Source organism: Lonchura striata, chromosome 1 (assembly GCF_050655825.1).
Source record: "Lonchura striata isolate lonStrDom1 chromosome 1, ASM5065582v1, whole genome shotgun sequence".
NCBI classification, from domain to species: Eukaryota; Metazoa; Chordata; class Aves; order Passeriformes; family Estrildidae; genus Lonchura; species Lonchura striata.
The window spans coordinates 43,497,349-43,511,219 of NC_140703.1; the positions used below are offsets into that span (position 1 = coordinate 43,497,349).

General features: G+C 39.7%; 1 protein-coding gene across 1 annotated transcript in view; it reads right to left on the reverse strand.

The window, feature by feature from the left end:
- The window catches only part of PGR (progesterone receptor), a 32,079-nt gene extending 20,161 nt beyond the window's left edge, over nt 1–11,918 (reverse strand). The window contains exons 1-2 of the mRNA XM_021529398.3: nt 10,366–11,918; nt 8,991–9,142 (exon numbers count right to left, since the gene is read on the reverse strand). Of these exons, the coding sequence (XP_021385073.1) occupies nt 8,991–9,142; nt 10,366–11,531 (1,318 nt within the window). The 5' untranslated portion in view covers nt 11,532–11,918. The remainder of the gene's footprint in view (nt 1–8,990; nt 9,143–10,365) is intronic.
- Between the last annotated feature and the right edge of the window lie 1,953 nt (nt 11,919–13,871).

Below are 13,871 nucleotides of genomic sequence, written 5' to 3' on the forward strand. Positions count from 1 at the left end.
CTTTAATGCACAGCTCATTTAGAAAGGAATGCTTAAGTACAGATAAAGTTTTCTTTGTGCTTTTCTTGTTTTGGGGTTTTTCTTTGGTCTCCTGAAATGAGATTTCTTCTGGACCTCTTTTCTTTGGTCCCCTGAAAGGAGATTTCTTCTGGACCTCTTTTCCAGGGAATGTTAATTCTTCACAAGATAGTCTGACTCCATAAAAACCTTGTCCTGCTCATTATAAATCTAAGACTGAAGAACATTTTTCACATTTACAAAACATATAGTAATGGAATCACAGTTATGAAAACTACACTTCCATGTTCATATGTTCTGAAGTTTCAGATTAAACAGGATTAAACAGTGTTTCTGCCCAGTGTATACCAGGTCAGAAATGAAATCTGTTACTAGAATTTAGGCACAGTAAAATTTGCTTAAAAGCCAAAAGGCTACCAACCCAATTCTCTCAGGGAATTATGGTGACAAAAACTCAGGCACTTCTTGATACTTACTGTTATAACATCTTCCTTGTTTTTAAGGCTTTTAAGAAACCACAGTCATATCCTGTCATATCCTATCACCTTTGTGTGAGTTTTTCATTCCACTCATCTCAACTCCACCTCTCCCTGACACCTTCTGTCCCAAAATGTATTCCACTCTTTTTGACTCAGCTGCAACTTATTTGGAAAACACGTTAAGTTCAATTGTTTGGTAGTTTTCAGTTTTATCTGTAAAGAATTTTGACTTTAATCACAAAACTCTTGCAAACTCTTAGTTCCTTCTATCTGCAAAGAAGAGTACTATATCAACTCTTTTTTCTCCCTCCTAAATGTGATTCTGCCTCCCTGTATCTCTATAAACTGCCAATGTTTTTGTATAAAACCATCAATCTTTGCAAAACCACATAATGGTGTTTTATTTAGTACAGTTTTAGATTTCTGTCTAAAGTTTGCAGATATCTATTGCATCTCTTTGTAAATTATTTTACTGCTAAATGTCTCCCAACATCGACTCTGCTTCCTGAAGGCTCACCTCAAGGTTTTGCTCAATAATTTTCTAAAAGCATGTTCTACATCTTACAAACTTTTGAAAAAGTACCAATTAAATCAATAGGGAAAAACACAACCAAAACGAAAAACACAATAGAACTGTGGAAGCTGACAATTAAACATGGATTTAAACTTTTTTAAATGGAAAACTAATTCACCTGTACACCTAAAAAAAAGTTAATGGTGCCAATGCCTAGTTCCATCCTTGGTAAAATGGAAAGTAAAATTATATAGAATTTAGTCTAGATCTAAATGTAACACTCTTTTATTTACACTGTCTCAAAGCACAAAACAGAAAATGTGGGTTGAATTTACCTCTCAGCATGTGGCTTTTTTAAGTCAAGAAGAACTAGGAATCTATACTACACAGTCTCCATGCCCCTGCATGCCATCCCATGCTATTAGTCTCCAAGATTCCACACACTTCAGATAACGCTGTTGAGGTTTTAATTTATAATTGATTTTATTTCTCTGTGTTTTCTATAAAAATAGAAAAAAGTCCCTGAAGTGAGACTTCTGACTCCAACTACTTAACCAAAACCCATATCCATCACAGACTTTACCATGCATGATCTTTTGATAAAGATTTGCATTTCCCTCTTGGCCCATTGAAGTAAAATTCTCACTTCCAGCTCTTAAGTAGGTTTTGCGACTTCCACTCTGTAGCCTATATAAATAGGCTATATATAAAGAAAGACCTGCTCCTCAGCAAAGAATTAAGGATTCAGTGGACCAAAGGGGACAAAGAGTGGAAAGCAGAGGAACTTGTGAATATGTTCCATCCTGGAATCTAACTGAAATAATGAAGAATTTCTTTCTTTATAATAATTTAATTCATAGTGAAAGCAATAAAAATGATTGTTTATAACATCTTTGACTGAGTCTAATAGACTAAATATACTGATCTCAAAATCTTGCTGCCTTTTGCTGTGAATCCTGCAATACTATTTTTTTTCCTTCCAAAATCACTTCTCCAAAGAGAATATAATTTTTAAATTATATCTACAAAAATAGAACAATTAAATGTAGCTATCTTGTTTTGACTTGCTTCTAGACAGAGTCAGAAGTTACAAATCCTGTTTTTTAATCTTTTTTTATATTTCCCTGTCTGTTCCATCATTTCCAACAAGAAAAAGAAAGAAAACAAAATGAAAACCACAGAAAAACAAAATGGAACAAGATTAACTCATAATTAATGGAAACTATAATGAACTGCAAAATTAGGAATGCTGTTTCATATTGATTTTCAATTGGTTTGCCTATACTGTTTACCACTACAACACCTTGAAACATATAGTCTTGGAGTCCAAATAAGGGAACTGACAATAGGAAAAACTTCCCACAGCTAATACCCCTTCAGGAGGATATGGCAGCATCTACAAATCACTATTTCCAGTCCTTTTTATGGCATCATGTTCCTTAGTCATAATTTTTAAGTAATTAACTACATCAGGGATATAAATATGTAAAATGATGGAAGTGTCAGCATATTTGTCATTAGGGGGTCTGTTCCTTACAAATACAGAACATGGGATTTGAACACAAAACCTTTAGAAACATACCAGCTATTTCAGAGGTATGAAGCACTAAAGCATCAGTTGTTCTCCAGATTCCTTGATTCTTCTATCAAGATAAGATTCTATATTTGCATTTCAGTCATCCTATCATTCTTATTTTAGTGGAATTATCACAGCACATTGCCATGATAAATTGTTTCTTGTATATTTTCTTATATTCCTTGACTTTCCTACAACTGAAACAGTGGGACTGGGTCATCCACTATACGAGCAATAAAGGTGGAAAAACCCAGAAATATTAGTAGCAAAAAAAAGTAATATGCAAAACACTCAGATATCGCTGCCTTTTGATTGAAACACCTTAGAATAATTTTAATATATTTGATTAATTAGATTCTAAAATGTAGATATCTATTAAAACACTGCTAGTGGTACATCATGAATACTGTGGAACAAATACACAATTTAAGGTGACAGACACCATTGAATCCACCATCAAATCTACTTTTAGCAGAGAACAGTTTTACTATAAATAATTAATTTATATACTTATGTAATATAATTTATAAATATTCTAGAACTTTAAATAAGTATGATTTTTATATGTGAAAAATTTTAATGATATCTACAATACCTTATATATAATACTTAAGCAATATGAAATTAGTATTTTATGTGCTTATTATATTTCTTTTATATACTACAAAACTATATTAGCTACCTTGGTGATGTGGGTAGGACTCATATCACTAAATGCAGACCATGTACATAGTCACCTGACACTCCTTTATGCTCAGTACTGAGAAATAGTTACTGTCAAGAGTACTGCTATTTTCATCACAAGTACATATTAGAAATATGTACTTGTAGAATATTAGTGTATTTCCTCCTAAAATTTGTACTTTCTCTCCATTCACCATAAAATGAACTTAAGGTTAGCAGTTCAGGTTGCTCACATTGTGCACATGGGAAGTTAGAAGAGGGTGACTGCAAGCCTGAGCAGTTAGTTCCTGGAGCTCTTTAATGCAAGCAGTTTTACACTACCTGAAATGGCTTCTAATCCCCTGAAAATATGTTTAGAATAATATATGGCACTGCTTATAAAATACTACATTAAAAGTTAAACTAAAAATTTTAGTAACTGACATTTCTGCAGCTGATTATGTACTAAGCCACGTTTATTAGGAAAACAGTGGTAAAGTCACAGTTAGAGCAGTAGGAAGCCCAGCATTAGCTCCAGAGTCAAAGCACCAGAACAGATGACACCTCAGCTCACTTCAATATTGTGCTTCATATAAATCAATTCATCAAACTGCAGTTTGTCAAACTGCTGGACAACAAATCCTTTTGAAGTCAGAAGTACAATGAAGATATATCATTATGTATCAATGCAGATTTTTTTCATTTTCATGATGCAAATTCTTTAAACTCACAAAGTGACATTTTCCATCTGTATTTTAGGCTCCTCATCAAAGCAATTTTGTACATTGAATTTGAAAATACACCTAGCTTACTGTACTTTAGCACATTTTGGCCATGTGTAAAATAAAAGAACTTCAATAACATCAAATCTGTTTATTGAGTGAAAAGCATTTTTACCTCTCAGCTTGCCATGTGTATGCTTTGTGTGTTTGCATGTTTTCTACTCTTGATGAACATTTCATCATCATCAGATTTATAGTACATACCAAATTCTGATCCCAAGATCCTGACTGAACAGTTTGATTAAGAATTAGAAAACCCTTCAGAGTTAGGAGAAAAAGGAAATTTCAACACCCGTTTCATCAAGTTTCCAGCTAAAAGGGTGTCTACACTATTATTCCTCTCTTCTCAAAGAGGATTTTCTACTAGTGGTTGGCATTTTTTTAATACTTGGCACGCCATACCATTTTAGATTCTTTAAGCTAGGGAAAAGCATAACTGTTTAGATAAACACTTTTCCTCATACATAGTATTGCATTATGCACATAGTGAATCACACTGCCATCACAAAACTGCTTATCATAACACTGATAAGGTCAGATAAACTTTATCAGAAAGTTTGGTTGAAGTTGTGATCAGCTCTCTTACTGTGTAGGTGTAGCTCATCATCAGATAGATACTCCACAAAACCTCACCATACAGACAGTGAAAACTCTCATGGAAATCTTACTTTCTGTCAGTTTACCAAATTCAGATCTCAGAAGGAAGGAAAGTTCACACGTAGTCAGTTAAATGTTATCTGCTACATGTGCATGAGCTTGTTCCCTGATGCCATTGATGCAACAGAGTTTAAGGTCAGTTACCCAGACCTTGAAGCACATATTAAAACTAGATAAATGTTCTACAATCACTTGATCAGTTTGTAACATGTTCCCAGGTATTTAAACAAACCAAGAGTCACTTTCTGACTGATGTGCTGTAATATCATGTAATCATGTTGGTCTCATAAGCTGGGTTTGGACAACTACTTTTCCTTAGAGATCAACCATGTAAGCAAAGTGCAAATATAAATAGAGAATAGAAATAAAAAATGAGGCTTTATTATAGGAAAAACAACACTTGAATTTTTTTTGCAGGATATAGATAATTCAAAATTTTCATTAGTAAAACTACTGCAAAAGAGACACTTTCAACAAGGAGGAAATAATGCAGGCTACCAAGAAACCCTGTGTTAGCAACAGGACCAGAATCCCAAAACTTTGAACACTGGGTTCCTCTCAAGAAAAAAACATTTTATTGTGGCATTCCATAAGCATTTTGATCATAGCTGCCCTACATCATTTCACATTATGGAATCTTTGTAAGACATCACTAATGACTTTTTTGGCAATTTAATCATTGGAAAGTAAAAGTTTGTCTCTTAATCTTTATTCTCCTAATGTTAGAAATATTCTCCTCTATTTTCTATTACCATGAATGAGATATATGGTAGCAGTTAAACAATACCTGGTCATCAAGAATAAATTAGCTTACAAATATAGTAATTATACATATTTTAAAGCATTTTGAATATTATTTCTGAATTTTTTTGATTTTTATCTCCAAAAAGGTCATCACTCTCATCTCAATGACACAGGAACAGCCCTACCCCATGAGCACAGTGAATCCAATTATGTCTCTTCAAATTTCTTTACTGAATATAAATAGCTGTAACTTTCATTGTTTTCATTATACTCAATGGAGATCTTTGAAATATTTTTTAAAAGCCTTGTCATTTCTTTGTACATTAAGTGAATCTACAGACTAACAGTTATTTGTAAGAGTCCAACAGAAAATGTACAACCTCTAAATGCAGATCAATGTTTCCTAAGTAAAACCAACCCAGTATCTTTGTCCCCTTTCTCCTCCTCACTTGCAGTACTTTTTTACATATCTGCTATACTACAGGTTCCAAAAGAAAGGACTTGCATTTTTGTTTAACTTGCTTTAAGATTTTGCCTTGAGAAATATATGTTTATTGTATCAACACCAGCCTTTTCATATATATAGCCACATATGGGGAACCAAGAATCCAAAAGACAGAAAGTATCTACAGTGCACATATATTTTAGAATTCAGTGCCAAGAAACATTCTAAGTAATCTTTGTGATTCTCACATAACCCTGACCCCTCATTAAGTTGCATGTGTATGCATTAGTTAAATTCAAATGTATTATTAAATCATAATTAGTATATACAGTTTTAAATCATTGTTCAGTCTGAACAATTTAAATAATCCACTTTTATTTCAAAAAGACTAGATATGGAAAAAAAAAAAGGAGTTTTCTGGATAACAGAGCAGTTCATTTTATTCAAATGGATGTATTTAACCAAAAAAGTATTCTTCTCACACCAGGGAAGGTAAAATCAGTAGTGTATGAATGGAGCAGTTTCTGTGAAAAAAAAATTATAAAAAATATATAGGCTGTTTGATTTCAGATGATATCAGATTACGCAAATAATTAAAATAGAAAATAAGCCTTTTCCAACAAATGCAAAGCTCCTATATCAAGTACTTTTTTACCTATGCACAAAACCTCATAACATACAAAAAAACCTCTCACGATAGAGAAAATCCATGAAATAGCAAAATCCAGCTATTTCAAATCATGTTTTAATTTCTCATAAAGAACACTACTGTATGGAAATTACATGAAGTAGAGTTTTCACCAGGAATTTTTACTCACAAAATTTAACATCTTATTTGCATAAATTATGATTAAAAATTCCACATCTGTAGTAGCACTAAAATTAAAAAAAAAAAAAGGAATTTCTGCTCAGAGAAATTATGGGTAGGGGGACATTTCATGGAAGAAATATGTTTCAAATTTATACGACTGCCAGTAAGAATTTTAAACACTATTTTCTATTGCATTTAAAATACAAATACTCTGTGTCTTCTTACAGAGGAGCAATTTCCCATCATTATTTCTGATATTGAATTTTTTGAAGGATTTAAGTCCATAGAAAATTAAATATCCATCAATAAATAGGATTATTTCAGTGCTGATAATTATATAGTATACTGCAATGAAAATAATTAGTCCATCAGTCCATCTCTAAGGAACGCCCTGTAGTCTTCCACTTTTTACACAAAAACATGTACAGCTGTATTTGTTCCTTTTGCCAATGCCTACACTGACATTGCTTCCCATCAAACTCAATAACCTGTATCTTTTCTGATTACAGTCAGGTTTCTGATGTACATTCTTGAACATTCTCTGAAAATCCTTACTAGAAAACCCAAACACACTTCCTCAACAGACTCTCAGTCAGTGGATTCATTTAAAAATTAAAATTATGAAGATGCTATGTAAAACCTAAGACTTTTGTTTATCTAACTGCATTGACCTCTTGTCTGTAAATAACCTGGTAAGGATATAAATAACTCTATATTGTTAATCTGTTAAGACTCTGCAAATATACACTGTGAAAACAGCTTTAAGATGTTCCTTGTATCAAGTTATTCCTTCATAACATTTTTCATTAAAATAATTCTGCTGAATAGTAATATAATATGTTTTTGAGCAGGTCCATCTACTGCAAATAGAACTGGGTCCTAAATTAGAAAAAAGAAGAAATCTAAAATTGACAGAAAAAACTACAAAGAAAATATTACAACATTATTATATAGGTAAAAAAGTGAAAATAAAATTTATTTTAAAATACAGTACTCATAAATTACACTATGCTTAGAATTAAAACTTCAGCTCTCTGATTTTTTAAAAGAATATCTGGCTGAATTAGAAAAACCCAGCCAAAAAAACGTAAGGGCAAACTAGGAGACCAACTAGCAGATACAGTGAAACTTAAATGTATTCCTGCAAGTGACTTAAGAGGTTCGCAGCCTAACACAAATATTTCTAGTAATTTTCTCATGAAATCCATTGAGTGCATTGGATAAATGTGGCACTAGCTCAAAAGTTCACTTAGACCACCAATATCACTTCGCAAATATTTAATGTTAAACGAAGAACATATGCATATGCTCATGCTTTAATGTTAAAGGAAGAACAGGAGCATATGCTTAAAGTAGAAAGTAACAGCACAGTGAAACAAAAAATCTAATTATATTATTATGCTAAGCTTTTACTTTTCCAAAATATCCCTTTTCATATAAACTCTATAAAGTGGAAAAACCTATGTATCACAACAAGAAAATACAGGATGCAGGTTTTTTGTTTTAAGGAATCCTGTCCATTAGAACAATGGTTTTGTTGAATACATGGAACAGAAATTTGAATATCATAGTTCTGGCAGTATCAGATAAAAATCAAAACAGGAGACAAAGCCTAAAAAGTAGAAGGATTTGTTTTGCTGCTTTATCTGTTGAACCATATAAAACAGTTTGCTCTTGTATTTGTATTCAAAATCTCAGTGGACAAGGTGTATAATAGAATCCAAAATGAAAAAGTAAACATAGATATTGCTACTATTTCATTAATCTCGAAGCTTGGCTTTGCAATTTAATGACTATTTGGAACAAGTCAAACACATTTATTGCTATTACTTGAAAAGGTTCAGTGAAATTTTAAAAACTTCCATAACTTCCAGGAAGCCAAAACTTTGCAACTTGAAACAAGAAAAATTTCATGATTTCAAAAAAGAACAAAGTCAAAATAAATTCTTATCCGCTTATCATTAGTTCATATCCACAATATTTTCCTTTGAACACCATTTATACTTTTCAAAACAAGTTGTATAATGCACAAATTTTTTTATTTAACTCTGCCTATGTGGAAAGACTAACTTATAAACAGTAAATAATAAATAACAGAAAAGTAAAGTAAAACAAATAATAATAGAAAAAAAAAAACACAAGGAGAACTTTGTCAATATCCACTGTAATATTTAAACAGTTGTTAAAACAAAAATTCACTGCAGTGACAATATTTATAAAAATGAGCAATAAATAAACAGCATGCCCTAGTGTTTAGAAGACTTATTTCAGATAACTAGGAACAATGGCATCTTATAGTACCTTCCATTGCCCTTTTAAAGAAGACTTTACAACTTCCACAGGTAAGTACTCCATAGTGGCAACCTGAAGCCTCATCACCGCAGATGAGACAAATCTTCTGGGGTAGTGATTCAAAACTGAACTGAGAACTTTGGCTGGTTTCCGTATCTGGCCTTGAGAAGAAAAAGAATTAAAAGAAATGAAAGATCGATCTCAGTGCAGTTAACTACTTACCTGTATTAAGGAGTCTTATATTAAAAACTTCATTTTAAAATTTGTAGTCAAGATATAGACATGAAAAAAACTAAAGCCTTTCTGCTTAATAGTTTGTCTCTACTATGGCAATACAGGAAAGTATTGCAAAAAAAAATAAAAAAATAGCAGAAAGTTGCATTTTAAACATTTAGCAAAAAAGGTACCATCTAGGACACTCTGTTAAAATGTTCATCTTCCTCAAATCAACAACTCTTGTGAGTGGAGTCATAGTGACGATTAATTTTTCCTGTACAGAGACAGAATCACACAGATGTCAACTGAATTTCAAAGGCCTCTTTCACATGGGAAACATGAAATTTCATTTCAATTAAAAAAATCTTTAATAATCAGTTTTTCACCCCCCATTCAGCTGCAGCGTTCTCAGCAGTAACTAAGTCTGATGGGGATATCAGTGACATTTCCAATTAGTCTCCAAGGCAGACTAATCTAGGTAACCACTGCATTTATTAAAAGAAAGGATATCCACTGCAACTGCAACATTGCACGCACCTTTAGTTGCATCTATTTCTAGGTAACGCACATCTCCGCATGATAGTACACCATTTCATTCAAGCAATTCAATATACAAGTGTTTTCGTTTCCTTTTTCGTGTGAAATCAACTGCTTTTTGTGATGTTGAGTTTTTTGGGGTTTTTTGGGTTTTGGGTCTGGTTTGCTTTTTTTGGTTTTTTTTTTTTTGGGGGGGGGTTGTTATTTTTCAAATGGGGAACACTATTTTGGAAAATATTTAGGAACTGATGAATACGGTAACGCTGAAAGCGAGGACAAGTTAGAAGAGCCGCACGCCGGGGCCGGGCACTGTCTCCGGATCGGGCGGCGCTGAAGTCCCGCTGCGGTAGCACTCCAACATCCCGGGGCGGTACTGCGCCCAAAGCCAGGTACACCGCGGCGTGCTCAGGCAGCGCACGGAGTGAGGACGGGGCTGCGAGCGCTACCTGAAAGCCCAAAGAGGCCCTCGACGAGAGAAACTTGTCCCTTCCTCAGCACCCCCTTAACATCCCCGCGATGCGGCACGCCCACCCGTCCCTCCGGAGCAGGAGGAGGCGCGCAGCTCTCCGGCCGCGCAGTGCGGCGCCCCCGGTCCCGTCCCTCAGCGAGCGCCCCGCCGCCCCCGCCTTACCGCGCGTAGCCGAGGTAGGGCGGGCAGAGCTGGGGCAGGCCCTCCTTGAGCACGGCGGCCGGGAAGCCCAGCGGCTGGTGCCCGTTCAGCGCCAGGGCCGGGTAGAGCCCCGGCGGCGCGGCCGAGGTGGAGGGCAGGCTGTCGGGCGGCGCCGCCGGCCCGTAGGCGCCGGCCAGCAGGGTGGGCTCCGCCTTGTAGAGGACGCACTCCAGCGAGGGCTCCTGCCCGGCCCGCGGAGCCTGCGGGTAGTCGTGGCAGCCCGCCGCAGGGGTGGCCCTGCCGCCCGGGTAGCGGGCGGCGAGGCCGAGACCCTCCTCCTTGATCTTCATGACGGGCTGGATGTCGCCGTAGGCGAAGGGCCCGTCCTTGGCGTCGGGCGGCGGGAAGCCGTAGGGCGGCAGGTCCGGGGCGGGGGGCGAGCAGCGCGGCGCCGCGCCGCCCTCGTACTCCGCCCCGTCCAGCAGCTGCCGCGTGCGCGAGGCCAGGAAGGCCGAGTTGAGCGGCAGCAGCGGCACGTGCAGGTATTCCTGCCCCGGGTCCCCTGCCCGGGACCCGCCAGGCAGCGCCCCGACGCCGGGGGCATCGCCCTTGGGCGCCGCGCCGGGACCCTCCGCGCCGGTCCCCGGCCCCGCCGGCCGCGGTTTAGCGGCGGGGACCAGGGCGTCGCCGGGCGGCCAGAGCGCTGCGGGCCGCGGCGGGGGCTGCGAGGGGCTCGGATCCCCCGGGGCGGCTTCGGCCGCCTTCTGCGACGGGCCGCTGCTCATCGGGCCGTCGGGCGCCTCCTCCGCCTCGAAAAAAGACCAGGGCGCCGCGGCCACGGTGGAGCTGGCATGAGCCGCGGGCGCCAGGAAGGTGTCCAGGACGGTGTCCAGGCAGTCCTTGACCGAGAGGGAGCCGCTTCCTGGCTGGTAGCAGAGAGAGTCCCGGCCGTCCTCCCGCCCCAGATGCTGCTGCTGCGGCTCTTCCTCCTCCTCCTCCCCTTCCTCCTCCTCCTCTTCGTCCTCCTCCTCGTCGCTGCTCTTGGGGTAAAGCAGCCCGTCCAGGGAGATGTCGATTGACTCTTCTTCCTCGCGGAAGGGATCTCGGCCGGGCTGACCCTGCAGCAGGACCGCCCCGTCTGTGGCAGGCGGAGGCGCTCTGGGCTCCTTGGCTTTCACCTCGGTCATGCTGGCCCGGGGCAGCGATGGACGCCGGCGAATCTCCGGCAGCGACGGAGCGCGGGCAGCCGGGCAGCGACGGGGTGCGAGCAGCCGGACGGCTCTTCACATCCTAGACGTGCCCGCTGCGGCGGCGGCGCGGCTCCTGCTCACATGGTGCCGCTCTCGGGGGGACGGCTCTGCCCGGGCCCCCGCCGCCGGGACGGGGGCGGTGCAGCCTGGAGAGGGGAAACGATGGGAGCGTGTGCGGGAGGCGTGCAGGAAAGGAGGGTGCCTGCCAGGCTCCGGCGGAGGCGGACAGGCTGACTCCGCGCTCCGCTCGTCCCCCGACTGTTTCCCACCGCCCGGGCGGGCTGGCCGCGGGCTCCACGCCCCCTCGCCCGTGTCTCCCTCTCCGCCCCTCCTCGCCTGCAGCCCCGTCCCTTACCGAGGGTCTGCGCTGCGAGGCGCGGGCTCCCGCCTCCCGGTCCCAGCGCTCCGCGCTGCCTCTGGAAACCGCTGCTGCTCCAGCGGCACTTCCATCGGCTCCTCCTCCGCTCCGCCTGTCCCCCTCCCATCGCTCGCCGTACCCGCATCCCTTTCCCATCGCGTCCGGCGCCCTGTGCCTTAGTTCAGCGTTTTTTGGCTTCTCCTGATCATCTTGTCTTCTCATGCCTTTCCCCCACCTCTTGTGCCGCTGCTCTGTCCTCTCGCTTCACCATCCCAAGAAGTGCGGCTCTGCGCTGAGCAGAGGGGACCAGCCTCTGGTTAGGTCGCTGCTTTGGAGAGCAGAGAAAAAGACAAGCTTTGTTTATTTGCAGTGGCGGCTCCCTTTTGTCTGTTTTTCACTGTCCCCTCCAGACGTTCAATGTAGTTTTTCGTGATTAAGCTCTGTTCCAAAACCCCTCCTGATAAAAGATCCATTTCACAGTAGCAAAGAAACCAAAGCATTGTAAAGTACTTTGCGTGACATCACATGACGTCAAAGCGCCCTTTACACTAAGAAGCACAAAGTCTTCGTCTGAAGATTTGAAAAATGCGGTATTCATTGCTTCTAAATTTTAATTTCTTTGTCAGGGAAATGAGAGGACATTTAAAAAGGACTGGCTGGCTAGCCTACGTATAGCAGGTTGCAATTCAGCCCAGGTTACTTCTGACCAAGAAGCTTTCACCAGCTAATTGCTGGCATTTTGTGTAAAATGCTGGTTTTGTGGCAGAACCCGCTCAGCTTAATAAGACAGCTACTAATGTGAGGAAAAAAAAAAAAAATCTCAAGACCAATGAAACCTTTCGTATACTTTTCATTATATAGAAATCTCAGGAAGGAAACCTGAGGTGAAAGATACAGAAGATAAATTGGTGTAGGAGTAGTCCTCCTGACTTTAAGTAGAATCAGTATATTTTTTGATAAACAAAGTGTGCTGTTAAATGCTTGGTTATGCCCTGTAGGTGTAACATGCTTTTCTGAAAGGAAGCAATTTTCTGTCCAAAAAACCTGTGATCACAAAATAGTTGCTTTTGTTGTTTTACTTTCCAAACATTTTCAAACTGAAAAGGACAGCTTCTTGGGAAGAGAAACATAACTGTTGGAAATTATTTTAGTTTTATTAAATCATATAAGGCAAGTTTATAGAAGCAGTGGCTTCACACAAACCTTATTCAGTGTGGTGTGTACTTTCTGCATTATTCTTGTCAAAACACTACTGGCTTATAGACTGCTTTGGGACTCTGCTTTTATATTCCTTTAAGAGTAGACAAGAGAAGAAAATATTTATTTCTTTGTTATTCAAAAGAATTGTGGCAATGTGATAATAAGTGCCATTTTAAAACTCAGATGTTATTGTGAGCACCTCTATACACATTTAGGAGGTTCAACAGAATGATGTACTTTCAAGTACACTTGTTGAGTATAGGAGTATTTCTTGCACAGCAGTGTTTCACTGTGTTGATGTTGCATGGGAAAGAACTATTTGGCCAGCAAGTACCAGGAGTTGGAAATGTTTTCACCTATCAGCAGAAAAAGTGTTAAAAAAACTATTTAAGGGGCTCTATCCAGTTCTGTAAGGACATGACATTAAAATAATTTGAAGTGCTTCAGTGACTAATGAGTTTCTGTTTTACATACTATGAAATGTCTCTCTTATCCCAAACCTGCCTTTTCTCGGAGGCAAGAGAAGTTAATCTCCATGCTCGTTTCAGTTTTCCCCTGATGTTGCAGGTTTAGTCAGCTGGTTGCCATGCCTTTTTATTGCCACTGCCTGGCTTTCTCATTTCCATTTCCCCATATGCACACAGCATTCATGGCCTGCATCTTTATAAAAGTGTGCTCCAAAGACATGTTTCCTTACAGTGACTTCCCCCCTTCCTACT